Source organism: Theropithecus gelada, chromosome 4, assembly GCF_003255815.1.
Source record: "Theropithecus gelada isolate Dixy chromosome 4, Tgel_1.0, whole genome shotgun sequence".
NCBI classification, from domain to species: domain Eukaryota; kingdom Metazoa; phylum Chordata; class Mammalia; order Primates; family Cercopithecidae; genus Theropithecus; species Theropithecus gelada.
The window spans coordinates 145,849,597-145,877,387 of NC_037671.1; the positions used below are offsets into that span (position 1 = coordinate 145,849,597).

The 27,791-nt window shown below is 35.4% G+C and overlaps 1 protein-coding gene across 2 annotated transcripts in view; it reads right to left on the reverse strand.

Annotated features, from left to right (window-relative positions):
* TBC1D32 (TBC1 domain family member 32) overlaps nucleotides 1-27,791 on the reverse strand; it is a 235,716-nt gene that overhangs the window by 151,035 nt on the left and 56,890 nt on the right. For both annotated transcript variants that reach the window (XM_025382902.1, XM_025382901.1), the window contains 6 exons: nucleotides 26,879-27,003; nucleotides 14,270-14,471; nucleotides 13,603-13,685; nucleotides 11,074-11,212; nucleotides 10,349-10,436; nucleotides 7,976-8,094 (listed from right to left, as the gene is read on the reverse strand). In XM_025382902.1, coding sequence (XP_025238687.1) covers nucleotides 7,976-8,094; nucleotides 10,349-10,436; nucleotides 11,074-11,212; nucleotides 13,603-13,685; nucleotides 14,270-14,471; nucleotides 26,879-27,003 — 756 coding nt within the window. The remainder of the gene's footprint in view (nucleotides 1-7,975; nucleotides 8,095-10,348; nucleotides 10,437-11,073; nucleotides 11,213-13,602; nucleotides 13,686-14,269; nucleotides 14,472-26,878; nucleotides 27,004-27,791) is intronic.

Below are 27,791 nucleotides of genomic sequence, written 5' to 3' on the forward strand. Positions count from 1 at the left end.
GCAAACTTGCAGCTGAATCCAAAGGCTTATCAAGTTAGATACCTTGGTAAGACTAGAGATGGTGGTTTATTCTTTCATTAGAGGGCACATTAATAATGTTTAACCATTTCTGTTTTAGTAATGTTAACGTGGCTCAATTAATTCTTGCAGACTGCAAATGGTGACATTCTAATTCCATCATTTAAAAAAAAATATTAGTTGGGATAATTCATGAAAAAGAGGCACTACCTTCACCTACTATTTGGTTACCCAGTAGTGGAGTTCTGATATAGTTTGGCTGTTTGTCCCCACCCAAATCTCACCTCAAATTGTAATCCCTACATGCCAAAGAAAGGACCTGGTGGGAGCTGACTGGATCATGGGTGCAGTTCCCCCATGCTGTTCCCATGATAGTGAGTTCTTCCGAGATCTCATGGTTTAAATGTGTTTGGCAGTTCCCCTTCACTCACTGTCTCTCCAGCAGTCATGTAAGATGTGTGCCTTGCTTCCCCTTAGCCTTCCTCCCTGAATGTAAGTTTCCTGAGGCCTCCCCAGACAAGTGGAACTGTGAGTCAATTAAACCTCTTTTCTTTATAAATTACCCAGTCTCAAGTAGTTCTTCATAGTAGTGTGAAAATGGGCTAAAACAAGTTCATACAGGAATGGCATAATAAATGCTGTTATTTTAGTAAACAAGTTTCAAAATAATGAATTGATTCTCGATCATCCTCTGAGCATAACCAATTAGAAAAAATATTATTTAATAGTTTTGCTTTCATATCCACACTATGCATCATGACTAATTAAACATACCAACACTGATAATACTTTCTACCATTTATTGAGTGCCTACTATGTGCAAAACATTCTGCCATATACTTTTATAAATTATCACAGTTCGACATGCTAAAAATTATGATAAATATATTATCATCTTTAACACTGGTTAACTACATTTTCCTACCATCTAAAATGTAATTTCATTTTGTTTCTAATTATAGTTCAGTAGAGATCGTTATCAACAACCTGCAACTTAGGTGATGTTAAGCTACCTGTAATTAAAATGAATCAGAACATATTTATTTTATTATCTAAGTGTCCACAGAAAAAATAAAGTTAATTTCTTTTTTACTGGTAAATGTTATTGAAATCTGACATATATATACACACACACACACACATATATATACACATACACACATGTGCGCATATATATTTGCCACTTGTGTGCTGTTTTTAGTTATTTAATTTATTTTTATTTCAATAGGTTTTGGGGGAACAGATTGTATGGTGCTTTTAGTTATTTAATTTATTTTTATTTCAATAGGTTTTTGAGGAACATAGTATCTGGTTACATGAATAAGTTCTCTTAGTGGTGATTGCTGAGACTTTGGTGCACCATCACCTGAGTAGTGTACACTGTACCCAGTGTGTAGTCTCTTATCCCTCACCACCCCCAACCCTTTCTCCTGAGTCCCCAAAGACTGATGTACCATTCTTATGCCTTTGTGTCCTCATAGCTTAGCTCACACATATGAGTGAGAACATACACTGTTTGCTTTTCCATTCCTAAATATTTCACTTAGAATAATAGTCTCCAATTCCATCCAGGTTGCTGCATGTTGCTGGAGTTGATTTTTGCATAAGGTGAAAAATGAGGATCCAGTTTCATTCTTCTACATGTGGCTTGCTAATTATCCCAGCACCAGTTTTTGAATAGGGTGTGCTTTCCTCACCTTATGCTTTTGTTTGCTTTATCAAAGATCAACTGGCTGATCTCTTTATGGCTGAGTAGTATCCCATGGGGGGGGTGTGTGTGTGTGTGTATATATATATACCATATTTTCTTTATCTACTCATTGATTGATGTGCATGTGGGCAGTTCCATATTTTTGCAATTGCAAATTGTGCTGCTATGAACATGTATTTGCAAGTATCTTTTTTGTATAATGACTTCTTTTCCTCTGGGTAGATACCTAGTACTGGGATCACAGGATCAAACGGTAGATCTACTTTTAGTTCCTTAAGGAATCTCCACGCTGTTTTCCATACTGGTTATACTAGTTTACATCCTCACTGACAGTGTAAAAGTGTTCCCTTTTCACTGCATCCACACCAATATCTTTTTTCTTTTTTTTTTTAATGGCCATTCTTGCAGGAATAAGGTGGTATCACATTGTGGTTTTGATTTGCATTTCCCTAATAACTAGTGATATTGCACATTTTTTCATATGCTTGTTGCCCACTTGTATATCTTCTTTTGAGAATTGTCTATTCACGTCATTAGCGATAGGGTTGTTTGTGTTTTTCTTGCTGATTTGTTTGAGTGCTTTGCAGATTCTGGATATTAGTCTTTTGTCAGATGCATAGATTGTGAAGATTTTCTCCCACTCTGTGGGTTGTCTGTTTACTCTGCCGATTATTTCTTTTGCTGGGCAGAAGCTTTTTAATTTAATTAAGTCCCATCTATTTATCTTTGTTTTTGTTGCATTTGCTTTTGAATTCCTAGTCATAAAGTCTTTACCTAAGCTAATGTCTAGAGGGGTCTGGTTTTTCTGATGTTATCTTCTAGAATCCTTATGGTTTCAGATCTTAGATTTATGTCTTTGATTGATCTTGAGTTGATTTTTCTATAAGGTGAGAAATAAGGATCCAGTTTTATTCTTCTACATATGGCTTGCTAATTAACCCGGCACTATTTTTTGAACAGGGTATACTTTCCCCACTTTGTTTTTGTTTGCTTTGTCGAAGATCAGTTGGCTGTATTTGGCTTTATTTCTGAGTTCTCTATTTTTGTTACATTGGTCTATGTGCCTATTTTTATACCAGTACCATGCCGTAGCCTTGTAGAATAATTTGAAGTTGGGTAATGTGATGCCTCCAGATTTGTTCTTTTTGCTTAGTCTTGCTTTGGCTATGTGGACTCTTTGTTGGCTACAAATATATTTCAGGATTGTTTGTTCTAGTTCTGTGAAGAATTATGGTGGTATTTTGATGGGAATTGCATCGAATCTGTAAATTGCTTTGGGCAGTATAGTCATTTTCACAATATTAATTCTACCCATCCCTGAACATGAAATGTCTTTCCATTTGTTTGTGTTATCTGATTTCTTTCAGCAGTGTTTTGTAGTTTTCCCTGTAGAGGTCTTTCATGTCTTTGGTTAGGTATATTCCTAAGTATTTTATTTATTTATTTATTTTTGCAGCTATTGTAAAACAGGTTGAGTTTTTCATTTGATTCTCAGCTTAGTGTTCATTATTTCTTTTTTCCTGCCGGGTTTGGTTTTGGATTATTCTTGTTTCTCTAGTTCCATCAGGTGTGACATTGGATTGTATATTTGTGCTCTTTCAGGTGTTTTGATGTAGGCATTTAATGCTATAAACTTTCCTCTTAGCCCTGCTTTTGCTGTATCCTAGAGGTTTTGATAGGTTGTGTCACTATTATCATTTGGTTCAAAAATTTTTTAATTTCCATCTTGATATCATTGTTGGTCCAATGATCACTCAGGAGCAGGTTATTGTTCTTAATTTGTGCTCTCTATTTCACTGAAAATTTTTCCTTTCATATCCTGTATCATGTTTTTTATTTCCTTAAGTTGGACTACATTTTTCTCTGGTGCTCCTTGATTAGCTTAGGAATCAACCTTCTGAATTCTTTTTCTAGCAATTCAGAGATTTTGTCTTGGTTTGGATCCATTGTTGATGAGCTGCTATGATCTTTTGGGGTGTTAAAGAAACGTGTTTTGTCACATTACCAGAATCGTTTTCTGGTTCCTTCTCATTTGAGTAGACTATGTCAAAGGGAAGATGTGGGATTCAAGGGCTGCTATTCAGATTCTTTTATCCCAACACTACTTGATGTAGTGTTTTCCCCTTCCCCTAGGAATGGACTTCCTGAGAGCTGAACTATGGTAATTGTTTTTGCTCTTCTGGGTCCAGCCACCTGGCAGAGCTACCAGGCTCTGGGCTGCTAGTGGGGAGTGTCTGCAAAGGGTCTTTTGATGTGATCCATCTTCAGGTCTTGCAACTATGGATATCAGTACCTGCTCTGGTGGAGGTGGCAGGGGAGTGAACTCTGTGAGGCTCGTTGGTTGTGTTTTTGCTCAGTGCGCTGGTTTTGTGCTGCTTGGCCTCCAGCCAGGAGGTGGCAATTTCAAGAGGGCATCAGCTGTGATCCTATAGGGAGGATGCAAACTTGCCCTAGGGACACCTGGTTAAGTATTCAGGATTCTCAGGCAGTGGGCAGGGCCATAGAGTTCCCAAGAGATTATGACCTTTGTCTTCCGCTACCAGGGAGGGTAAAAAAAGACAACCAGGAGGGGGCAGAGAGAGGCGTGTCTGAGTTCCGCCTCTCCTTGGGCAAGGTTTGCTGTGGCTGCTGTGGGAGATGGGTGAGTGGTTCCCAGTCCAGTGGAGTTATATTTCCAGGGGGATTATGGCTGCCTCTCCTGAGTCATACGAATCACCAGGGAAGTAGGGAAAGCTGGCAGTCATCAGCCTCACCATGCTCTCATGCAGCTGGCAGTCCTAAAGGCCGGTCTCATTCCTACCTTGCCCCTCAACAGCACCAAGTCTATTTCCAGGCAGCCGGTGATCAGGGCTGAGAACTTGACCCAGACCACAAGCCTCTCTGTTGAGAAAGCAAGCAGACTCACAGTTTTTCCATATCTCAGTGAGCCTGCAGCAGTGATCCCGTTCCTTCAAAGGGTCTGTGGATTCTGTCATCTTTCCTAGCATGTTCCTGTGGTAGTTCTTGAAGCAATAGTTCACGATGTAAGTCTCCATACAATGTTTTGTCTGTCTGAGCAGGAGTTGCAAGCCAGTCCTACCTCCCATCCACCATCTTAATTCTAAATTTCTTAAAGACAGCACACAGTTGTATCTTCCTTTTTTATTCACTCTGAAAATCTGTATTTTAATTAGAATATTTAGTTCATTTGCATTTAGTGCAATTATTGATATGGATGTATTTAGAGCTACTATTTTCCTATTTGTTTTCTTTTTTCCCCCATCCATTTCCTGTTCTTTTATTCTTTCCTCTCCACCTTATTCTGGCTTTTTAATTGTAAAATTTATGTATGAGCTATACCTCTTTGCACTAATTTTTAGTGCTTTCCTAAGGAAGTACTGTGCAATAGAACTTTCTGTAATGATAGAAATATTATATAATCTGAATTTTACAATATGGTAACCACTAGCTACACGGGCCATTGACCACTTAAGATAGGACTAATATAATTAAGGAACTGAATTTTTAATTTTAATTAATACAAGTTTACATAGCTATGCAGGGCAATTGTCTACAAATGTTTAACAGCACAGCCGTAGAGGAAGCTAGGGAGGGAAGATGAAGGACAGGGACTGGAATGGAAGCAAATTTCTGAAGGTACCTAGTTATATATTGAAACTACGTAAGTGCTTTCCACAACTTAAAAGACCAAATGAGATTACAAATGAAAAAAGAATCCTTGGGAAATAAGACTTAGAGACTAGAAGCTGGACCCTAGGGCTGTTTATTACAACGAGCTGTCATTTCTAGGTCTTTCTGTGTATAGATTAGCAGAATACAAATTATTTTTAAAAAGTAATCCTTAGTTTATACTGACATTTCTATTGCAAAGTCAAACAAATTGAATAAAATCCCTGTAATCTTCTATTTTAATTACAAATATTTCCAAGGCATTAGGAATATTGTGCCACTTTATATAAAATGAGAGGAACTTGAACCATACAGATTGATTTACCATTATACAATTCCCCTGTCCTTTATGCTACAGCTATCCCATGCACTGTTTTATTTCTAAGTACAAAATAAACCCCAGTATGCGTCATAATTTTGTTTTAAAAAATCAATCAGATGTATTTAAAACAAGTTAAAAGGAAAAATAACAGGCTTCTATACTCACTTATGTGCAATTCCCTGTTTCCATCCAACTATTCATCTGGTAGCACTGTCTTTCAACATGAAGAATTTTCTTTATCATTATTTAAAAGGCAGGTCTGCTGACAAATATTTTCTTAGCCTTTGTTTATTTTAAAATTTCTTTCACTTTCATTATTGGAGTAAATTTTAACTATATGTAGAATTCTAAATTGACTGCTTCTGTTTACTTTTCCATTCAGCACATTTAAGATGCTGTATTGCCTCCTGGCTTCCACTGTTGTAATGAGATATGAAAAAACTTTTCTGCTAATCTCTTACATGTAATGTGCGATTTTCCTAAACTTCTTTCAAAATTTTCTCTTTATCTTTGGCTTTTAGTAGTTTGTCTATGATGAGCCTTACTGTAGCTTCCTTTTTATTTTCATTCTCTACATAAATTCTCTGAGATTTAGTATGATTTTTATCTATAAATTTCTACTTGTCAATAAATTTGAAGATTTTCCACTATTATTTAGTCAAATGTATTTCTGATATCCCAATTACATACATGTTAAACATTTTGACATGTTCTCACAAATCACTGAAGTTTTTCTTTTATTTCATTCTCTGTTCTTCAGACTGTATAATTTATATTGCTCTCACTCAAGTTCACTACTTCTTCTATCCTGTGTAAATCTGTGAAGGCCATGTAGAAATTTTTATTTCATGTAAGTTTTTTTTTAATTCTAGAAGGTCTATCTGGTTCTTTTACATAGTTTTATTTCTCTACTGTGATTTCTAATTTGTTTATTCATTATAAGGATATTTTCCTTTATATTCTATTTATAACAACTGCTTTAAAATCCTAAATTCTTCATTTCATAATCAATCTGTATTAGATGCCTCCTTCTCAAGTATGAATCAAATTTCCTTTTTCTTCGTATGTCTAGTGATTTTGGATTGTATCCTATACATGGTGAGATATGCCATAGAGTTCCTGGATTCTATTATACTCCCTGACAAAGAGTACATTTAAAAAAAAAAAAAAAAAATTAGCAGTTACATTGGCCAGATTCAAACTGAACCTCTAACACCTGTGGTAGGTAGCATCTGATATTTCTGTAGAGTTCACATGCATAGTTGAATTATTAGTCACATTTCTGGGCAAAGTATATACACAGAGTTTGGAGTGTCCCCTCTGTGGATCTATTTTCCAGGGATCCCCTTTAATTTTCCACCTGCTGTGTAATCCTAAGCTTTCTATTTGGTTCTCCAAACATTTTAGATTGTCGATTTCTATCAGTGGAGCACAAATTTCTGACCTTAACCAAAAATCTGTTAAATCCAGAATCTCAAGAAATACCACTCTATTCCTCCATACATTAACTTCCTTCTATTTTCTGCCTATTTTTGATCATTCCAATGCTTTTAGCTACTTGATGTTTACATTTTTTTCCAGAATTTGTGTTTTCTATGGGAGCAAACTAGTACAGAAAGAGGAACTTCTGAAACATTGGAGTGTTTTGCTTTTTAAGCAATTTTATGGCATCTTTTGAACAAAAATTGTCTAAGCTACCATACAATCAAAGTTAGAAACCGTCACTTTCTTTGGAAAATATGTTAAATGTAAAAAGTCATTGAATTGTGATAGAACATTAGGTGGCTGATTTTTAAAAATTTTGTGACTTTACTCTAAGTGATAGCATCTTCTCTCTGTCTGCCCTTCCTTCAAATATTCCTGAAAATTTTCTATTAGATTCAAGCTATAGGGCAAAACATTTCTTGGATTTTTATATTGATTGGTTGGTTGGTTGTTGTTTGTTTGTTCCAGTGATTTGATTTTTTGTAACATGTCTGGTACATTATTACTCTTCATTAAGGGAGAAAAACTTTAATAAACATAAAGTAAAAGAAAATCATTCTTGCAAAATATTATTCCCATGAAATACTGGGATTTCTATTATTTGCTAAACTTATTTTGAAAATAAAAAATAATAATTTGAAAGTTAAAGAGGAGAAATAAATACATTAAAAAGTCTGCTGGTTGTAACTGAATATGGATAAAGTATGAATGAATTCATTTCTGTGAAATACTTCTCAAATCTGTGTATTATTAGTCAAATAACTTCTTACCTTTTGACAGCTTCGGTCAATAGGATCCACTGGAGTAGTTCTGGGATGGGTTACTCTAACATCATCTCTTCCATATTCCAGATTGGACCATAATTCAGTTATAAGTTCATTAATAAACCCTAAAAAGAATTATTACTTCAAGTCATTTATAGCATAATATTTCTTTGGATTATGAAGGAAAGATATGATGATCCCACTGACAAATCTGGTCTACTTTGACAGAAGACACATACTTGCATCTTATATAAGAAATAATCTCTTCTTGGTAGAAATTATATCTGCTATTGTTAATATACTTTTATGATATTTCATTATCATAAAACTCTGTAATAACTAAATTCTGAGAGACTATTTCCCTGGAAGTCTGCTGAATTTTGAGTCCCAGCTTCTTCACTTTGGCCAGTAACTTCTCTGAGCATGTTTTCTGAAACATAAACAGGTTTATACTTTGCTCTGCAAATCAGCCAGCAAAGTAAGGCAGTCTGAAATCAGGTTGTGTTTTTCAGAGGTGAGGGGAGAGAAAGAGGTAACAGGAGGCCAGGTAGGCATCCAAAGAGTGTATGCTCCCTTATTCCAATGTAACTAATTTTTTTTTGTAATTCTACACACTAAGAATGATTCTGCATTTCATACGACTTTTGCTTCAACCCAGTCTTTAAATTCTTATGAGTCATACTATACAACTAAATGAAAATGAATATAAAACCCAATTATCAAATTAGTCTATTAAAAAATCAAGTAGAAAAATCATCTGGAAAAGTGTAAAACACAACATTTAATCATAAAATAAGGAAGTTCATAACAACAATATTAGATCAGAAAGGGTCTTCTGGTATGAGAGAAAAAATATGGGCTCTAAAACTGAGAATATTAGAGTTTAAATTCCAAATATGCCAGTTTATTAGCTGTTCATCCTTGCAAAAATCCCGCGACTTCCTGGAGCCTTAGTTCTCCCATTTGAAAACTGAAATAATGATGCCATATTCCACGGTTGCCATGAAGTATCAACAGGACAATACATGTGAAGTTCCTAATATAGTACCTAAGACATTGGAGAAGCTCAAAAAACTGTCGTCTTCCTCCCGTACTTTGAAAACTACACTTACTCCTCTCATGAAAAGTTTGGGACTATCATGCTCAGAAGCTTAATGACTTTACCAAGGGTGAGATCTGAGATTAAATTTAGTCTCCAAACACTTCAGTTAATGTGCTCTGAATACTACACTACATGAATTTTATTCTAAGTAGAAGAAAAAAAATTAGTGGTTCAGTTTAGGATAATTTTTTTTTTTAACCAAGAAACATGTTTCATAATACAAGTAGTCCAGATTAGTTCAGCCAAAAAACAAATTTAAAATATACTATAGGAAAAGTATTTGTATTTAAAGAGAGAATCAGTAGTGATCACTCATGTTATAATTCAACTCTAAGCCTTGAAAAACATATTGTCATAGCATCTCTATCAGGGATTATATCTTGTTCAGAGCTCAGATAACCTTAATATAAGACATACTGGCTGGGTGTGGTGGTTCACACTTGTAATCCCAGCACTTTGGGAGGCCAAGGTGGGTGAATCACCTGAGGTCAGAGTTCAAGACCAGCCTGGCCAACACGGTGAAACCCCATCTCTACCAAAAATACAAAAATTAGCCAGGCGTGGTGGTGGGTGCCTGTAATCTCAGCTACTTAGGAGGCTGAGGCAGGAGAATCACTTGAACCCAGGAGGCGGAGGTTGCAGTGAGCTGAGACTGTGCCATTGCACTCCAGCCTGGGCAACAAAAGTGAAATTCTCTGTCTCATTAAAAAAGAAAGACATATTAAATTTCCAATGTTTTAACTTCTTACAAATCAAATGGACAGGGAAGAATATATACTTACTGCCAACTTCAAAGATAATGTGAAAGCTAAGTGGTGAGACAAATGATTTCAAGAAGAAAAGAGGGAGCAAGGGAATTAGGAAATTTTATGTAAATGAGTGTAAACTTTGAAGCATATATAAGCCACTGACAATGAGCATTAGATAATCCTATCAGATGGGACTGTACTGAGAGAATATGATATTCTTCTGATTTATAAGATGAAGGAAGATTCTTAAAGCATTAAGTACGTTTCTCCTGAGTTCATTATTTGCCTTTGGTTCAAGGCAAGAGAACAAGGTTGTATACATTTCACAGAAACACAAAACTATTGGAATTTCATGGAAGAAGAAAGACAAAAAGAAAATCCTGTAACTTTCTTTTACATAAGGTCTAACTTAGTAAAAAGAATTTTAGAGTAAATATCCTGATACTTGATTGTGCCAGTTAAATTTTCAGTTGGCTTGCTCATTTTATGTTTAAAATAATTCTAATTCTAATGAAAAGAAACATTTACCTGACTTTTTTAGTGCAACGCCACCTGCTGCTGTTGATGCCACTTGTGTAACCAAAACTCCATAGCCAAATTTTTTATGCCTGCTGACCTAACAACATAAATATGGAACAGCAATGAGAAGCAAGAAAACATGGCATGCTAACTAGACATTCCTTCAAGATGGTAAGAATTGCAAAAACAAACTCTGAAAAATATTTTAAAATCATACCTAAGATCTAGGGATATTTAGTATGACAGAAAAAAAGCTGATTACAACCCAGTGACCTTTGGCCTTTTACTGTTTGAGTAAAGACTAAAATACATTGTAAATTTATTTAATAGTAGAATAATAGAACGTCTCTAGAAATATTTTTGTTTCCTTTAAAATGTGAGGCCTAAACCTTCACTGACATATGTATTTAGACTCAATCGGTTTCTTTCTCAGGAAAACCACCCAGTTTCACTACATGCAGATGTTTGATATCATAATTATAAAACATATGATAATTAACTGCATTCTTCAATTCCATCTGGTTATTTGCAATTCTGTAAATACAGCCACAGACACTAATATCAACTCTCTAATGTTTTCCTAAAAAAAAAAAATCAAGTTGACTATTGCAATGCTATATGGTTTTTTAATTGAGGCTTAATAACTTCTTCATACACAGAAAACAGAATGATGTTCTTAATGGCTTTTGCAACTACAAAAACTCCCTTTGCCTGTGGCAGATGGTAATTCATACCTGTAATTTTTTTGCATATCGGTTGAACATAAATGTCATACATTCATTGATAGCACCTGTTCTTTGAAGAAGTAGTAATCCTTTGGGGGTGGCAGCAAAATGTAGTAAATCATCTAGCAAATTATCTCCCCAAGCCATACTGAAATAGGTAAAAGGAAGTTAGAGCTTTTTTTAAGATACTAAAAACTGAACACAAAGACTATGTCTTAGCTGAGCTTAACCCTGTTTACAATTAAAGCTACACAGTACATATGGGCTGCAAACTAATCAATAAAGCTTTAAAATTAAATAAAAACATGGTTTCTTTGGTAGTGAATTCTTTTATTCCTACATTTTCTATACCTATAAGTTCTCTTCACTGAATTAAAAAAAATGTAACTGCATATGTCAGCATTTTTATTATACCTAGGTTCTCTCATCTACATACTAATTTCATTCTATTTTCCTATTAATATTCTGCTGTGCGTGAATTCTCCGAACCTCAACTCCCCACAAAAATTCTTGAAGATAACATTGGAAAAACTCTTCTGGGCATTAGCTTATGCAATTCATGACTAAGACCCCAAAAGCAATTTCAACAAAAACAAAAATAAATGAATGGGACATAATTAAACTAAAAAGCTTCTGCAAGGCAAAAGAAATAAGTAGAGTCACCACAACCCAGAGTGGGAGAAAATATTCACAAACTATGCAATGTCTAACAAAGGACTAATTTCCAGAATCTACAAAGAAGTCAAAGAAATCAGCAAGAAGAAACAACAAATAATCTCATTTAAAAGTGGACAAAGGACATGAAGAAACAATTCTCAAAACATACAAACAGCTGACAAGCAGTTGAAAAAAAAAATGTTCAACATCACTAATCATCAGGGAAATGCAAATTAAAACCACTTACTCCTGCAAGAAAAAAAGGCCATAATTAGAAAGTCAAAAAAACAATAGATGTTGGTATGTATGTGGTGGGACTCTTTTACACTGCTGGTGGGAATGTAAACTAGTACAACCACTATTGAAAACAATATGGAGATCCCTTAAAGAACTAAAAGTAGAACTACCATTTGATTCAGCAATCCCACTGCTGGGTATCTACCCAAAGGAAAAGAAGTCATTACATGAAAAAGCCACAGAAAAAAGCATGTTAATAGGAGCACAATTCACAATTGCAAAGACATGAAACCAATCTAAGTGCCCATCAACCAATATGTGAATAAAAAAATTGTGGTACATATACACCATGGAATTCTACTTGGTCATTTAAAAAAAAGGAAATAATGTCTTTTGCACCAAGCTTGATGGAGCTGGAGGCCATTTTTCTAAGTTAAGTGCCTCAGAAATAAAAAAACAAATATCATATGTTCTCACTTATAAGTGGGAGCTAAGCTCTGAGGATGCAAAGGCATAAGCATGATATAATGGACTTTGGGGGTACAGGAGGAAAATTTGGAAGGGGGGTAAGGGATAAAAAATGACATATTGGGTACAGTGTATACTGCTTGAGTGATGGATGCACAAAAAGCTCAGAAATCACCACTGAAGAATTTATCACCAAAAGCACCTGTACCCTGAAAACTATTGAAATAAAAATCGAAATAATAACTATTGAAATTAAAAATGAAAATTAATGATTAAAAAATGAGATCTAAAAATTATCTCAAAAATAAACTATAGAAATGTTTTTTCTCACCCTTTAATGCAAAAAAAAAAAAAAAAGCAGCTAATTGTGTGATAACTATATTAGAAAATAAATTATAGCAAATGTTTAGGGAATTAACTATTTGTTGAACCATTACACTGTTAAGGAAATGCAGAAGGCTTTTTGTTTGATTGTTTTGTAAGCTAAACTATACCTACCTTAAAAAAATTCAAATTCCACTTCAACATCTCTTTAACAAAGAATAGCCCTTCAAGTTCTCCCTAATTACCATTTTAGACTATGCCAATACTCGATTAAAAAATAAGGACAGAACCCAGAAAAATATGTTGCCAGAGTTTAGTTCAAAAAATCTATTTTCCCCATTAATCTGACTCTATATTCTACTGATATCTGTAAAGGAACATGGAGACATCTACATTAAAATGTGATATAAATATTGATTTAAATAATTTTCCAAAGTCAAAACCTAATTGAAATGCACTCCCAACACATTTAGAAAAATCATATTTTAAATATAAATACACTTCATTGGTACTTGAGAAAATATTATTTCTACTGAACTCTCCAGTTAACTTTCCAACTTTAGTATTTAGTAATTCTCCAAATTTTCTGGAAACATGATAATAAGTCACTTTTCCTAATCTAAGATGTAAAACCAGAATGAAACAAGTATAATAAATATTGTTAGATTTTTAAAAGGCTATGAGTATTGTATGATCTCTAAAGTTCTTCCAAACTAATTTTCCTTGAACCTGTATATATACATTTACCATCCAGTAAAACATTTTTGCCATAGTATTCTATTACATTTTAACAAATTTTAAATTTATTTCAGTAAATATGATAAATAGATGACTTTCATCAATTGTACTTACATGTTTTGGGATTCCTGGCTTACTGAAGAAACAGAATCAGAACCCTCTACTGGAGTAGGAATTCTTTCTGATAGCAAACTTGTCTAAAAAAATAGCAGAATAATTTATATTTTTTTCTTACTGATAGCACTACCCATAAGATTTCCTATGCTGCATCTTTGTTTTATCCTTAATGTTATTAAAATCAAAGTTATCTTCAAATTTTAAATTATCTGGTTGTTAATTAAATATTATGTGACATATTTTACAAATAAACCATATTAAATGGGGGTAAAAGACTTAGTTGTCCATTGATATACACATATATGGCTATTGCTACATTACAATCTCTAGTATCCACAATGAAAACCCAGCTGTCTCTAAAAATTACTTTAAAATAACTCCCAAAGAGTGTTAGTCTATGTAAGGAAAATTAACCTAAAGCCTTATCTAGAAGAAAAGAATCTGCAGTACCCATTTAAGTCTTAGAACTTTGTCCCACTGGGAAAGGAGATACTGCAGTCATCCTGTGCCAAATTAAGATGCATTATCTTCCCTAGAGTACTGTGATGCTAAAGAACTCATATTTGCCCAGTTAACTATTTCATCCAAAGTACAACACTAGAATGGTGCTTACATTTGAAATAAAGATTTGCAGGGAGCAAAAACGAAGCTTTAAAATACTTACCTTTTTCCATGCCTTTGCTATACATTCATGCAAATTGTAAGTGATTAACACCTGCAAGCCTTCACATGTACTATATATCTGACGACACACAGAAATAAAAGCTCCTTTAACCACAGGCAACATTTGTGATCCAGAAAATATAGAAATATCTTCATCAAGAAGTTTTTTCGAAAACTGGGCAATTATATGAGCACCTGTAGAACTAAAAGATGATACCTGAAAGTGATTCCAAGGTTATATTAATCTTGACTTCATAAAGCTATACCAAAAAGGCTAGTCTTGTCACAAAAACTCTTCATTTGCTTGGATCCCTTTTAGTCCTCCTCTAACTTTTCTCAGATATGTCAATATTCATGTTCCCAGCCATGTGCAGATGTCTAGCAATGAGAACAATTTCGGTGGGATGGAAGGAAAAAATATAGAGACAGGGAAAAAGCAGCAAAACTTTACAATTAAAAGATTATGGACGCATTGAGACCACGGCCATGTAGATAAGTACTGTCAATTCTATAGTGAAAACATAATCCTAAACGCTCCATTCCTAGCACTTACTGACACATTCCCCATCCCATTAACAGGACTTAGTTCCCCTATATCAAAGGCTGAGAAACTTTTTTTTTTTTTTGAGATGGAGTCTCGCTCTGTCACCCAGACTGGAGTGCAATGGCGCGGTCTTGGCTCACTCCGCCCTCCGGGTTCAAGCAATTCTCCTGCCTCAGCCTCCTGAGTAGCTGGGATTACAGGTACATGCCACCATGCCTGGCTAATTTTTGTACTTTTTTAGTAGAGACAGGATTTCACCATATTGGCCAGGTTTCACCATATTGGCCAAGCTGGTCTCGAACTCCTGACCTCAGGTGATCCACCTGCCTCGGCCTCCCAAAGTGCTGAGATACAGGTGTCCGGCCAGCTGAGACACTTTTAAAAGTAATAATAGATAATAATAATAGATAAGTACTTAATAAATGCTCAGAATTTACACAAGTTCAATGGTGTGCATTAGATTATTGTAGTTACAGGTCCTAATATTTTCCCCCATGCCACTGATTTGTTGGGAAAACAGTCATGTTTATTTGGATAACTGCTTTACCATGCTTTACTATGGTGTCATTTAACTTTTTTCTCTAGTTCTCCATATATCCTATAAAGTGATCATTAGATCTAGAAGATTATTTAGATTTAAGTTTAATTTCTTTTGTTTCCTTTCCTTCTTTTTCCTTGGTAAAATAACTTCATAGTTGGTTGCCGCTGTCTACCTCCTATTGGATGAAGCACTATCTGGATGTCCCAATTTTAGTGGTGCTAAAGATCATCGATCAGATGGTATCATCCTGATCTCTCTAGTATGTAGTCCTCCCCATCAACCTTTCACCTAATGATTTAGCATTCATTAATGATCATTTCCTACATCTACTATTTCATTAAGGATTATCAAATTATGATTTTTCTGATTATATCATTTATCTTGCATTTATTAGCTAGAATTCTTCTGTGAAGAACTTTTCCTCATTAATGTTTTAGTTACACTAAAATACAGTTTGTACAGAAAAGGCTAGAAAAAATGCTTAAATTTTCTTTTTATCAATTTGCATACTAATAAGTTGGTGTTCTAGCAATTTCAGCAGGTAACTGATAAAGTTTATTTTTTGTTTGTTTTCTATTTCAGTGCCTTTTCAAACGCATGTATTTTTTATACACTTTATGTATGTCAATCATTGTAGTCATTATTTTTCTGATTCTCAAATTGTCCATCTTAAGCCAGTAGGAGGCCCCTTCTGGTTGGCTCTGGGGTCCTTTTGACACTATACCATTGGTCTTAGATTGCTTCTAAAACGGTAAGATATCCCAGGATCATCCTCCACACTTCCTGGCCCAGACCCAGAATCAGCCACTCCTGTCTCTTCTTAGAACAAAAAGATATTTAGACAACACAGGTAACAGCTCACAGTGAAGCAGTTGCTACTATTCCACTGATAGTGCTGGGAAAAATATAACTTAAGAAAAAAAAAAGTTCATAATTTTATTTTTATTATGAAGATTCAGGTTTCTTATTTAACTTTATACTTTTATCTTTTTCTCTTATATTGAAAATCTTAGTTCCTTATAACATTACTATAATAACTTATTTGCTCTATAATTATGTATAACCATTTCAAAACAGCAACAGCAATATTACTTCTAAACATATACTAAATGCAGTTTAAGATTACTTTGAGGATGTTTTTCACCTTAGAATATATGCCACTGGAAATTATCAATCAAAATTAGATTATTTGAAGTAATTCTTTTCTCTGCATGAATATGTCACTAACTTGATTGATATCTAAATTTACTGATACCTTTGTTTGCAGCTTTTAAATATTGTGGCTTCATTTTTTTTTTTTTTTTTTTTTTTTTTTTTACGTTTAGTACATAAACAACAAGATGAGTCCAAAGTCAAATCTAGGTATAATTAAAGTACAATCCTAGATATCTTGTTTCCATATCTGTTTCTCCACATTTTTCTCTCCCCTCTCCTAATATTAACCATTTTCATTAGTTTTCACTTTGTCCATTCATCAGTCTCTTTTAAAAACACAAACAAATATGATCATTCATATTTCTTTGTACCATACAAAAGGTAGCATTCCATTAACATTTTTCTGTTTTCCTTTATTCACTTAACAACATATCCTGAAAATAACTCTACAGAAACACACAAAAAGATTCCCTTTCACAGACAGCTCAGTGCTCCATTGTCTAAACATAATTCAATCAACTAGCCTCTTATTGAACAGTTGAGATTATTTCAGTCTTCCATTAATATAAATAATCAGAATCTATAGTTTTAACTGGACAAAGAAGATTCAGAAGAAAATCTAATATTTTATGCCTTCTCTGTTTAACTTCAAATGTGAGGGAGACTTTCTTTAATATTAAAAGAAAGAAAGAGAGAAAAAGAAAGAGAGAGAGAGAGAAAGAAGAAGGAGAAAAGAAGGAAGGAAGGAAGGAAGGAAGGAAGGAAGGAAGGAAGGAAGGAAGGAAGGAAGGAAGGAAGGAAGAAAGGGGGCCAGATGCAGTGGTTCATGACTGTAATCCCAGCAGTTTGGGAGGCCAAGTTGAGTGGATCACTTGAGGTCAGGAATTCGAGACCAGCCTGGACAACATGGCGAAACTCCATCTCTACTAAAAATACAAAAATTAGCCCAGCACAGTGGCACACACCTATACTCTCAGTTACTCTGTAGGCTGAGGCAGGAGAATCACTTGAACCTGGGAGGTGGAGGTTGCAGTGAGCAGAAATCCCACAACTGCATTCCAACTTGGGTAGCAGAGTGAGACTCCATCTCAAAAAAAAAAAAAAAAAAAAAGAACCCAAATCTCATAAAGATAATGATTGGGAAAAATCTGACTACATGTAAATTAATAATACCTATATAGAAAAAAAAAAAAAAAACTTAAATAGGGTTAAGTGGTAGACAATAAAAAGAAGTCTTGGAACTCATGACAAAGAATTAGTCTTCCAAATTTTAAAAACAGTTGTTATTCATGAAGACTTCTAGTTAAACATGGCAGACTGAACATATACATTCACTGCTCCCTCCATAAATACTAAAACTCAAAAGTAAAAGAATTTTCCAGTAGGCAATAAAACCACCAAAGACAAGGAGAATGGAAATGATGTGGTAATAAAATTTTAGAACCTGGAAATCAAAATAACAAGCAGTAATTCAGGACATTGAAAAACCTCAATTATCAGCCACAATATGAAAAACAGAATAAACCTGATTCATCTTACAGAAACTCTCAAAAACACACGGTGGGTGGGAGGGCATGCCTAAGATGGCCAAATAGGAAGAGCTCCAGCCTCCAGCTCCCAGCATGAGAGACACAGAAGATGGGTGATTTCTGCATTTTCAACTGAGGTACCGGGTTCATCTCATTGGGGAGTGCCGGACAATTGGTGCTGGTCAGCTGGTGCAGCCCAACCAGTGAGAGCTGAAGCAGGGTGAAGCATCGCCTCACCTGGGAAGCACAAGGGAGAAGGGAATCCCTTTTCCTAGCCAAAGGAAACTGAGACACACAACACCTGGAAAATCGGGTAACTCCCACCCTAATACTGTGCTTTACCAAGGGTCTTAGCAAACAGCACACCAGGAGATTACATCCCACACCTGGCCCGGAGGGTCCCATGCCCACGGAGCCTCCCTCATTGCTAGCACAGCAGTCTGAGATCTAACTGCAAGGCGGCAGCGAGGCTGGAGGAGGGGTGCCCGCCATTGCTGAGGCTTCAGTGGGTAAACAAAGTCACCGGGAAGCTCGAATTGGGTGGAGCCCACTGCAGCTCAAGGAGGCCAGCCTGCCTCTGTAGACTCCTCCTCTGGGGAAAGGGCATAGCTAAACAAAAAGCAGCATAAACCTCGACAGAGGTAAATGCCCCTGTCTGATAGCTTTGAAGAGAGCAGTGGAACTCCCAGCATGGAGGTTGAATGGACAGACTGCCTGCTCAAGTGGGTCCCTGACCCCTGAGTAGCCTAATTGGGAGACATTCCCAACTAGGTGCAGACCAACACCTCACACCTCACACCTCACACGGCTGGGTACACCTCTGAGACAAAGCTTCCAGAGCAAGAATCAGAAAGCAACACTCACTGTGCAGCAATATTCTATCTTCTGGAGCCTCTGTTGCTGACACCCAGGCAAACAGGGTCTGGAGGGGACCTCAAGCAAACTCCAACAGACCTACAGCTGAGGGTACTGACTGTTAGAAGGAAAACTAACAAATAGAAAGGACACCCACACCAAAATCCCATCAGTACGTCACCATCATCAAAGACCAAAGGCAGATAAAACCACAAAGATGGGGAAAAAGCAGGGCAGAAAAGCTGGAAATTCCAAAAGTCTCAGCGTATCTCCCCCTCCAAAAGAAGGCAGCTCATCGCCAGCAACGGAACAAAGCTGGACAGAGAATGACTTTGACGAGTTAAGAGAAGAAGACTTCAGTCGACCAAACTTCTCAGAGTTAAAGGAGGAACTATGTAACCAGTGTAAAGAAACTAAAAACCTTGAAAAAAGAATGGATGAATGGATAACTAGAATAATCAATGCAGAGAAGACCTTAAAAACACCAATAGAGATGAAAACTATAACACGAGAAATACATGACAAATGCACAAGCTTCAGTAACCGACTCGATCAACTGGAAGAAAGAGTATCAGCAATTGAAGATTAAATGAATGAAATGAAGCGAGAAGAGAAGTGTGGAGAAAAAAGAGTAAAAAGAAACGAACAAGGCCTCCAAAAAGTATGGGATTATGTGAAAAGACCAAATCTACGTCTGATTGCGGTGCCTGAAAGTGAGGGGGAAAATGGAACCAAGTTGGAAAACACTCTGCAGGATATCATCCAGGAGAACTTCCCCAACCTAGTAAGTCAGGCCAACATTCAAATTCAGGAAATACAGAGAAAGCCACAAAGATACTCCTCGAGAAGAGCAACTCCAAGACACATAATTGTCAGATTCACCAAAGTTGAAATGAAGGAAAAAATGTTAAGGGCAGCCACAGAGAAAGGTCGGGTTACACACAAAGGGAAGCCCATCAGACTAACAGCAGATCTCTCGACAGAAACTCTCCAAGCCAGAAGAGAGTGGGGGCCAATATTCAACATTCTTAAAGAAAAGAATTTTAAACCCAGAATTTCATATCCAGCCAAACTAAGTTTCATAAGTGAAGGAGAAATAAAATCCTTTACAGACAAGCAAATGCTTAGAGATTTTGTCACCACCAGACCTGCCCTACAAGAGATCCTGAAGGAAGCAATAAATATGGAAAGGAACAATAGGTAACAGCCATTGCAAAAACGTATCAAAATGTAAAGTCCATCAATACTAGGAAGAAACTGCATCAACTAGCGAGCAAAATAACCAGCTAGTGTCATAATGACAGGATCAAGTTCACACATAACAATATTAACCTTAAATGTAAATGGACTAAATGGTCCAATTAAAAGACACAGACTGGCAAACTGGATAAAGAGTCAAGACCCATCAGACAAAACTGACAAATGGGATCTAATTAAACTAAAGAGCTTCTGCACAGCAAAAGAAACTACCATCAGAGTGAACAGGCAACCTACAGAATGGGAGAACATTTTTACAATCTACTCATCTGACAAAGGGCTAATATCCAGAATCTACAAAGAACTTAAAAAAATTTACAAGAAAAAATCAAACAACCCCATCAAAACATGGGCAAAGGATATGAACAGACACCTCTCAAAAGAAGACATTTATGCAGTCAACAGACACATGAAAAAATGCTCATCATCACTGGCCATCAGATAAATGCAAATAAAAATCACAATGAGATACCATCTCACATCAGTTAGAATGGCGACCATTAAAAAGTCAGGAAACAACAGGTGCTGGAGAGGATGTGGAGAAATAGGAACACTTTTACACTGTTGGTAGGACTGTAAACTATTTCAACCATTGTGGAAGACAGTGTGGCGATTCCTCAAGGATCTAGAACTAGAAATACCATTTGACCCAGCCATCCCATTACTGGGTATATACCCAAAGGATTATAAATCATGCTGCTATAAAGACACATGCACACGTATGTTTATTGTGGCACTATTCACAACAGCAAAGACTTGGAAACAACACAAATGTCCATCAATGACAGACTGGATTAAGCAAATGTGGCACATATACACCATGGAATACTATGCAGCCATAAAAAAGGATGAGTTCATGTCCTTTGTAGGGACATGGATGAAACTGGAAACCATCATTCTCAGCAAATTATCACAAGGACAGAAAACCAAACAGCACATGTTCTCACTCATAGGTGGGAATTGAACAATGAGAACACTTGGACATAGGGCAGGGAACATCACACACCAGGGCCTGTCACGGGGTGTGGTAGGGGGAGGTGGGAGGGATAGCATTAGGAGACATACCTAATGCAAATGACAAGTTAATGGGTGCAGCACACCAACATGGCACATGTATACCTACGTAACAAACCTGCACATTGTGCACATGTACCCTAGAACTTAAAGTATAATTTAAAAAAAAAAAGAGCTGTTGAATTAAGTTTGGCCTAAAACTGCCTCCTTGCATATTTTAAGTTCAGCCTAAACGTTTCTCTGTACACAGTGAACTATAACCTAGATGGAAGTGTAAACAGACTGTAACCTACTCTTATACCAATCACCGTTGGCCAACTAAAGTGGGTCAACTGTTCAAACTGTGTTCAAATAATGCAAACAGCAAGCTGTCACCAAAATGACTTTTTCTATACCTCTCTTACACTTTCTGTGCATCATTTTTCTGTTTCTGTTCATAAATCTTCCACCATGAGGCTGTGCTGGAGTTTCTCTGAGCCTACCCTGGCTGAGGAGGCTGCTTGATTCGCAAATTGTTCTTTGCTTAATGAAACTCTGTTAAATTAAAAAAAAGCAAAAAGCCGGGCGCAGTGGCTCATGCCTATAATACTAGCACTCTAGTAGGCCAACGTGGGCAGATCATGAGGTCGGGAGGTCGAGACCTGCCTGGCCAATATGCTCAAACCCCATCTCTACTAAAAATACAAAAATGAGCCAGGTGTGGTGGCACACGCCTGTAGTCCCAATGACTCTGGAGGCTGAGGCAAAAGCATCGCTTGAACCCAGGAGGTGGAGGTTGCAGTGAGCCAAGATCGTGCCGCTACACTCCAGACTGGGCAACAGAGTGAGACTGTCTCAAAAACAAACAAACAAAGAAACAACAACAACAACAACCAAAACACACACAGCTTAAATGAAAAATTCAATTTCAACAGAAAGGCTAGAAAATGAAAGCAGAAAAAAGTTCCCAGAAAAAAAGATTTTAAAAGGAATAGAAAATAGAACAGATGAGAATGTCTAAGTTCAAACAATAGAATTTCAGAAAGAAAAAAAAGAAGAAGAAAACCACATATTTTCCCTAAAAGACATGAATCTTTTACAATTTCCATCAATGTCCATCAATATATGTACAATTATTATGTGTCAATTTAAAAAGACATTCATCTAGTACATAAAGGTAGAACTTCATCAAGAAACATCATACCATTCTGAATCACTAAACACCAAAAAAAAGACAAAAAAAAAAAACTTCCAGAGAAAGGAAAATGAAAAATAAGGCTACTCCATAATGATGACAAAGTGTATTTCAAGGTAAAAGTTATGCACAAAACTGAGGCAGAAACCCATTCTGAATAAAGTAGGTGGGAAGGCTCAAAAACAGATGTCTTTAATTAAACTCATGGAGTTTGGTATTATAATATGCTGAGAGAGGATTTAGTCAATTAGAAAAAAGCATGTAGATGGCTTAGCACTGCAGTGAAAGCTAAATACACTGAAAACTGTCGCAAACAACAAAAAAAATATTAACTCCAGAGAAAGCAAAAATTGTGAAAGAGTAGAAAAGTAACAAAAGAATACCACATGGCTCAGCTGTGAAAAGTGTTCACAATAATGTGAATACAGTAAAACATTAAAAAGTTGATTGCACAACAGTATTTGCACGGATGGAGAATGAAGGGACTAGGTACCTATATGTATTTGTGTGTTTGGTGGGAAAAGCAGGGAAGAGAGATAAACTGTTGTAAGTCAATGAACAATTGACAATTTAGCCTTAAGCTAAAAGAAATCATATGCACATTATTTGATAACATAAACACTAAAGAAAACATCAAAAACAGCTGAAAGTAGTTGTCTCTAGACAGCAAGAAAAGAACTGCTACTTTTTATAATAAATCTTTATGTTTACTGTATGCATATATAACTCAATGAACAATAAATCAAATTTCAAATGGACAAATGATATGGAAAGGAACATTACTATCAAGGAAATGGAAATAGCCAATAACCCTATTGCCGCAGGAGCAATGAGATGCTCAAACTCAGTGAGATGACACACGAAATATGAATCAAGTAAGTAAACATAAATCGAATAAGTAAATATAAATCAAAACAACATCTTTCACTCATCAGATTGCCAAAACATTTACAAACTGATTATGCAGTCCTGACAAGAATATAAAAAGGAGGGGATACCTCATACTTCCCATAGACTGCTGGCAAGAAGGTAAAATTCAACTATTTTGAAAAGTAATCTTGCAGGATCTATAAGATATAAAATGTACAGGCCCTCTGACCCAGCAATATCACTTTCAGGACTATCTTACTAAAATTAAAAAGGCTAGCAATATAAAGCATTTGATAACCCACAAAATCTTTATTTTTCTTGTTAATTAATCTAACGAGGCTGGGTGAGGTGGCTGACACCGACAATCCCAGCACTTGGGCAAGTCAAGGCGGGCAGATTGCTTGAGTTCAGGAGTTCAAGACCAGTCTGGGAAACATGGTGAAACCCTGTCTCTGCTAAAAATACAAAAAAATTAGCTGGGCATGGTGGTGCACACCTATAGTCCCAGCTACTTGGGAGACTGAAGCATGAGAATCACTTGAGCCTGAGAGGCAGACATTGCAGTGAGCCGAGATCACGCCGCAGCACTCTAGTCTGAGCAACAGAGTGAGACCTTGTCTCAAAAACAAAACAAACAACCATAACAACAACAACAACAAAAAGCAAATCTAACAGATAAGTTTATTCAAAGTAATTATTGTAAAAAAGTATTTGGTGATTATAGTTTATGAAAAAGTAAATGATTGACAGAAATGATATAAGGGACACAAGGGAGGAAATGAGCACTTACAAGGTCATTGACTAGATGTTAAGTGATATAGTGTTATTTGAAAGAGGACTAAATACAACTAAAACAATATAATTAGCAAAATACAACTAATTCTGTTGTAAATCTATATTACAAACCTAATAGCAACCATTAAAAAGAGTGATGAAAAAGTATAATTGATATACTAACAGAGAAGATAAAATGAAATCACATAGAATGCTCAGTCAAAGCCAGATACGGCAAAAAGAGTAAACGACAAAAAAAAAAAACCCAAAACACCAAGGGCAAAAAATATGGTAAGTATTAATTTAATTATATCAATAATTAATTGTTAATGTCATAAATATGTCAATAAAAGATTATCAAGGTAGATTAAAAGTCAAGACCCAACTATATATTGTCTATAAAAATCCCACTTTACACTTTAAACATAAAGACGAAGATAAATTAAAAGTAAAAGAAGAATGGAGGAAATACATACCACGCTAACAATAATCAAAAGAAAGTTGGAGTAGCTGCATTAGTTTCAGACAAAGCAGTCTTCAAAGCAAGGAAAATTATCAAGGGTAAAAATGAACATTAAATCATAATAGAAGGGTCAATTTTCCAAGAAGATATAACAATCCTTAATGTGTATGCACGTAACAACAAAGCATCAAAATACTGAAATCAAAAACTGATAGAACTGCAGGGAGAAAAAGATGAATTCACTAATAGAGCTGGAGATTTCAACATACCTCTATCAGTAATTGACAGATTCAGCAGGATGTCAGTAAAATCAAAGTTGAACCAAACAGTACCATCACTCAACTGAATATAATTGACATCCAACAATAGTAGAATATATATTACATAAGCTCACACAGATAATTCACTAAGATGCCACTTTCTGGGCCATAAAACATACAATAAACTTTAAAAACTAGAAATTATATAAAGTGTGCTGTCAGATCTGTAAAAACACAAGGGTTGGGAGCAGTGGCTCAGGTCTGTAATCCCAGCACTTTGGGGGCTAAGGCAGGTGAATCACTTGAGGTCAGGAGCTCCAGACCAGCCTGGCCAGCATGGTGAAAGCCCATCTCTAATAAAAACATAAAAATTAGCCAGGCATGGTGGCATGCACCTGTAGTACCAGCTACTCGGGAGGTTGAGGCACCAGAATTGCTTCAACCCAGAAGGCAGAGTTTGCAGTGAGATAAAATCACGCTACCGTACTCCAGCCAGGGTGACAGAGCAAGACTCTATCTCAAAAAAACAAAAAAAAAACAAAAAACAAAAAAACACAAGGGTAAAAGAAATCTGAAGAGAAAATGGAAATATTTTGAACTAAATGAAAAATGAAGATACAACTTACCAAAACTATGAGATGTAAGAAAGATGTGGTTTAGAGGGAAATTTATAGCATTAAGTACAAGTATAAAAGTACAAATATTATAAAAGAAGAAAAGAGCTAAAACTAATCATCTAAGCTTCCACCATAGAAAACTAGTAAGAGAAAATTAAATCCAAAGTAAGAAGAAAAGAAATAAAAATTAGAAGAGAAATCAATAAAATTAAAAACATTAAATCAATAGAGAAAAATCAACAAAACCGAAAGTTAGAAGTTAGTTTTTTGAAAAGAACAGTGAAATTTATAAGCCTCTAGTCAGGTTAACTAAGGAAAAAAAAAGAGAAGACACAAATTACTAACATCAGAAGTGAAAGAGGGGCCATCACTACTCATTTCAATGATATTAAAAGGATAAGGAAATATTATGAACAATTCTGTGCCCACAAATTTGATAATTTAGATAAATTGACCCTTTCCTTGAAAGACATATTTTGCCAACATTCACAAAAGAGCAAGTAGACAATCTGAATAGGCTCTGTTTATTAAAAAAATTGAATCAATAACTAATAACCTTCCAAAATAAAAAACACCAGGCTAAAATTGGTGAATTTTATAAAATATTTTATGAAGAAATTAAACCAATTCTATGTCATACCCTCCAGAAGACAGAAAGAATAACTTCTCGTTTATTATGAGGTCACCATTCCAATAATACCAAAACCAAACAAAGACATTACAAATTCTACAGACTGATATATCTCCTGAACATAGAGGCAAAAATCCTCAATAAATATTAGCAAATGAAAGCCAAAAAAGTGTAAGAATGATTTATACACCACGAACAAGTGAGATTTATTTCAGGTATATAAAACTGGCTCAGCATTCGAACATCAATTAATGTAATATCGAGTTAAATAAAAAAAGAACACTTATTGCAGTGTTATTTATGGAGGGAAAAATCCTAGACACAATCTGATGTTCACTAAGAGGGAAAATGTTTGAATAAATTGTGGTAAAGCTATACACAAAAGTATAATGCAGCCATTAAAAATCATGTTTCATTCTGTATTCACCTAAGAAAATTCCCATAGTTATAAAATAAACCAAGCTGCAGGGTAATGTATAAAAAATATAATACCATTTTTGTAAAGAGAAGATAAAAATATGACTGCTTGTATGTAGGTCTGTCTGATGCATTGGATAATTATAAGCACAGAGAAAGTCTAGAAGTATAAACACTAAAATATTACCATTGGTTAAGTGAGAAAATAGGAACGAGAGGAGGAAGAAAAAAGTACCTAGCTTCTCTGCACGTCTTTGGTTTGACTTAATCATGTGTGACAAAAGTCTGTAAGTGAAAATACAAGGGAGCAGACAATGAGGGGGTAAGGAGACCCATCAAGAGCGAACTCTCCTTAGTTTGAAATTACAGACGTCAAGGTCTACTCTGCCTGCATAGTCCATAATCCTGGTTATTCCAACTTTTTTTAGATCATTTAATATATTATTAGTGGCTTGTAAGAAAACCAAACTATACCTGGAATAATTATCCAGATTTAAAATAGCACATACCTTTCTTGAGAAGAGTTCATATTTGCTCCATAAAGGAGTAAAATAAGTCCTTCTTCTACAGATGCAATTCTTGCCAAAATACCAGCTATATGAATTAAAGCTGTCTCAGAGCAATTTGGAGATGCCTGTACATTAAAAAGAAAACAAGACAAATCACATAATTTAATGACATGCTAACATATCACAGACTAAAATTCAAGGATTGTATGTAGTCTCATAAAGCTATATTATCACAACAAAAAACAAGCTTAATGATTTGTTTGGCTGTGAAACAATATGTCTGAATAAAATGTGTTATTAGATTATATTATTTTACCAGCCCAACTGATGAAGCAAATAAATACAGATTTTTTTTCACCCAAAGTAATTAAGAATTATTAAGAATTTCTGCTCTTGTTACAGTTTTATATGTATTTCTGGTTGGCAAATGTAGTAGACCTTGTATTTCCACTTTGCCTTTTATTTCCCACCCACTGGGCTCCTGAGTATCCAATATAATTACATTATATATGATATCTAACACACTGCCATCCCTTCTAAGGGTGTCATCCTCTTATACACATTTGCGTCATGAATGTACATCCGACTAAGGATAGCCAATTCATGGGCTGGCCAATAGTCAATGATGTCACCTAATAAGAAAACAAAGATTGAACCAACCATATTTGCTCACTTTTGCTTTCAAATGAAAGTACTAAAATGCCTTTGCCAATATATACCAAAGCAGCACAAAGAACACACTGAAAACCAGAGAGCCATGTCAATGCTAGAGTGCATCTACAGTATTATAATTCCTGTTCTTTGTGGGGTCTACGTATTTACCTGAACCTGCACGGATGCCAACACACATATCATCTATAATACATTTGAAAATGTAAATGTTGCAATCAATACATTCTAATAGATTTAGTAG